This window comes from Diaphorina citri, unplaced genomic scaffold (genome assembly GCF_000475195.1).
Source record: "Diaphorina citri unplaced genomic scaffold, Diaci psyllid genome assembly version 1.1 scaffold4526, whole genome shotgun sequence".
Lineage (NCBI taxonomy): Eukaryota > Metazoa > Arthropoda > Insecta > Hemiptera > Psyllidae > Diaphorina > Diaphorina citri.
Genome location: NW_007381924.1, coordinates 15,975 through 17,733, shown reverse-complemented (window position 1 = coordinate 17,733; position 1,759 = coordinate 15,975). Strand labels below are relative to the sequence as shown.

General features: G+C 40.0%; 1 protein-coding gene across 1 annotated transcript; it reads left to right on the top strand.

Moving 5' to 3' along the window:
- Nucleotides 1-11: 11 nt before the first annotated feature.
- On the top strand, nucleotides 12-868 carry LOC103521105 (PRADC1-like protein). Its single transcript, XM_008486210.3, has 2 exons — nucleotides 12-228; nucleotides 648-868. Exons 1-2 carry the CDS (start codon nucleotides 44-46, stop codon nucleotides 766-768), a joined length of 306 nt encoding a protein of 101 aa, XP_008484432.2. The 5' UTR covers nucleotides 12-43; the 3' UTR covers nucleotides 769-868.
- Nucleotides 869-1,759: the final 891 nt, after the last annotated feature.

Sequence of the window (1,759 nt, the reverse complement as noted above, 5' to 3'; positions counted from 1 at the left end):
TAGTAAACTACACTAATTTTTACAGAACCTATTAAATCTTTCCATGCTATTTGTACACAGGGAATGCTCATTCGTTCACAAAGCAATGATTGCGGAGAGCATAGGAGCTCGTGGTGTCATCATCAGTGATAATGATCCTGACAGTGATGACTTCTATGTGGAAATGATAAGTGACCAATCCAAACGGGAGATACACATACCTGTGGCTTTCCTTGTGGGGAAAAATGGGTAAGAGGTATCTTCAGTTTAGCCCTGTTTTACTTTCAGAAACTGAAACAATATCTCCTATTGTGTAGCTCTTTCTCCTCGTTTGGCGTGGTAGTGAGTTTACTTCCCGTTTTCCTTCTCTCTTCGTCCCGAAAGCGAAGAGAGGAGGAAGACAGGATGGGAGAAAGCCAGCCGTTCCGAGCAAGGGAATCGAACCCGCGACCTAGCACTTACAAGGCAGACGCGCTACTCTCCTAACTAAGAAGGCTAAGGTCTTATTGTCCCGAAATCGAAGAGAGAAGAAGGGATAGGAGAAAGCCAGCCGTTCCGAGAACGAATAAAATCCGCCCCAGATGGGAATCGAACCTGCTACCTAGCACGTACAAAGCAAACGCGCTACTCTCCAAACTAAGAAGACTGGAATTTTTTATCTTTTACAGGCGGGTAATAAAAAACGCCCTCAAAAGACTGAAAATGGACTATGCCCTGATTAACATTCCTGTCAATCTAACCTACGTTCCTATTCACAAAATGAATCAGCCCCCGTGGATGCAAATCTAGGGGGGCAATATGTTGTACTTGAGCTTTATGGAGTATTCGCACTGCCGTGTTAAATCTCAGTGTAGCTATTAAATGTGTGTTACCTTATTATTAAATGCGCGATACTTTACTTCAGAAGGTGCACACTGTGTTATGTATAGTAAAAGAAAAGTAAATGTCAATTTTTGCCTTTGGTATATATACACAATTAAGTTGGCGAAAATTTGCTAAAAGCACATAGACGTACCTTGAGGTACAAAAAATCACCGTACTTGTGCCTTTACTTTGGTTAGTTTTATGAGTGATAGTCCATTGAGGGACCAAACTTCGAATGTTTGGTTTCTGAAATGAGCTGTCCATGGACCGTAAGTAGTAGTTGCAGACTACTTGAGCTGTCAGGTCAAAAAAGCTTTTATTTTTAATTTAAAATTAAGAAACAAACCCAAGTATGAAATATTTTTTCTTTCTATTTTGCAAGATTTTGTAGTTAGGTACCTAAAATAATTTGTTACTATAAAATACTCGTAACAGACCTGCTGTATCTCTTACCTTAAGGTTGTAAAAATTGTTGAGGTAGAACCTCAGAAGGAGCATATACATATCTCAACTCATAGTATGGGTCTCAACCTATAGGTAGTATGGGTCTTAATTTCAATCCATAATATGTGTTTCAAGTTTCAACCAATAGCATGGCTTTCAACCCATAGTATGGCTATCAAGGTATCAACCGATAGTATGGGTCTTCATCTTAACCCTTAGTATGGATCTCAACCCATATTTTTTCTATACCATAGGTACTGTTTTTGTTCTACCCATGTAAATCTTCTTCTTCTTCTTTTTCGCCTTTTCCCGTGTACAGACGAGGTCGGCGTTTTTCGTCAGCCTCTCGATCAGCCCTAACTAGGGTGATTGCTTTGGGCTGACATTTGGTTTTGGCTACAAATTTTACGAGTAGATGCCCTTCGCACTCAACCTTTGCTATTTCTTTAGCAAGGGAAATTCAGGCTGGTAT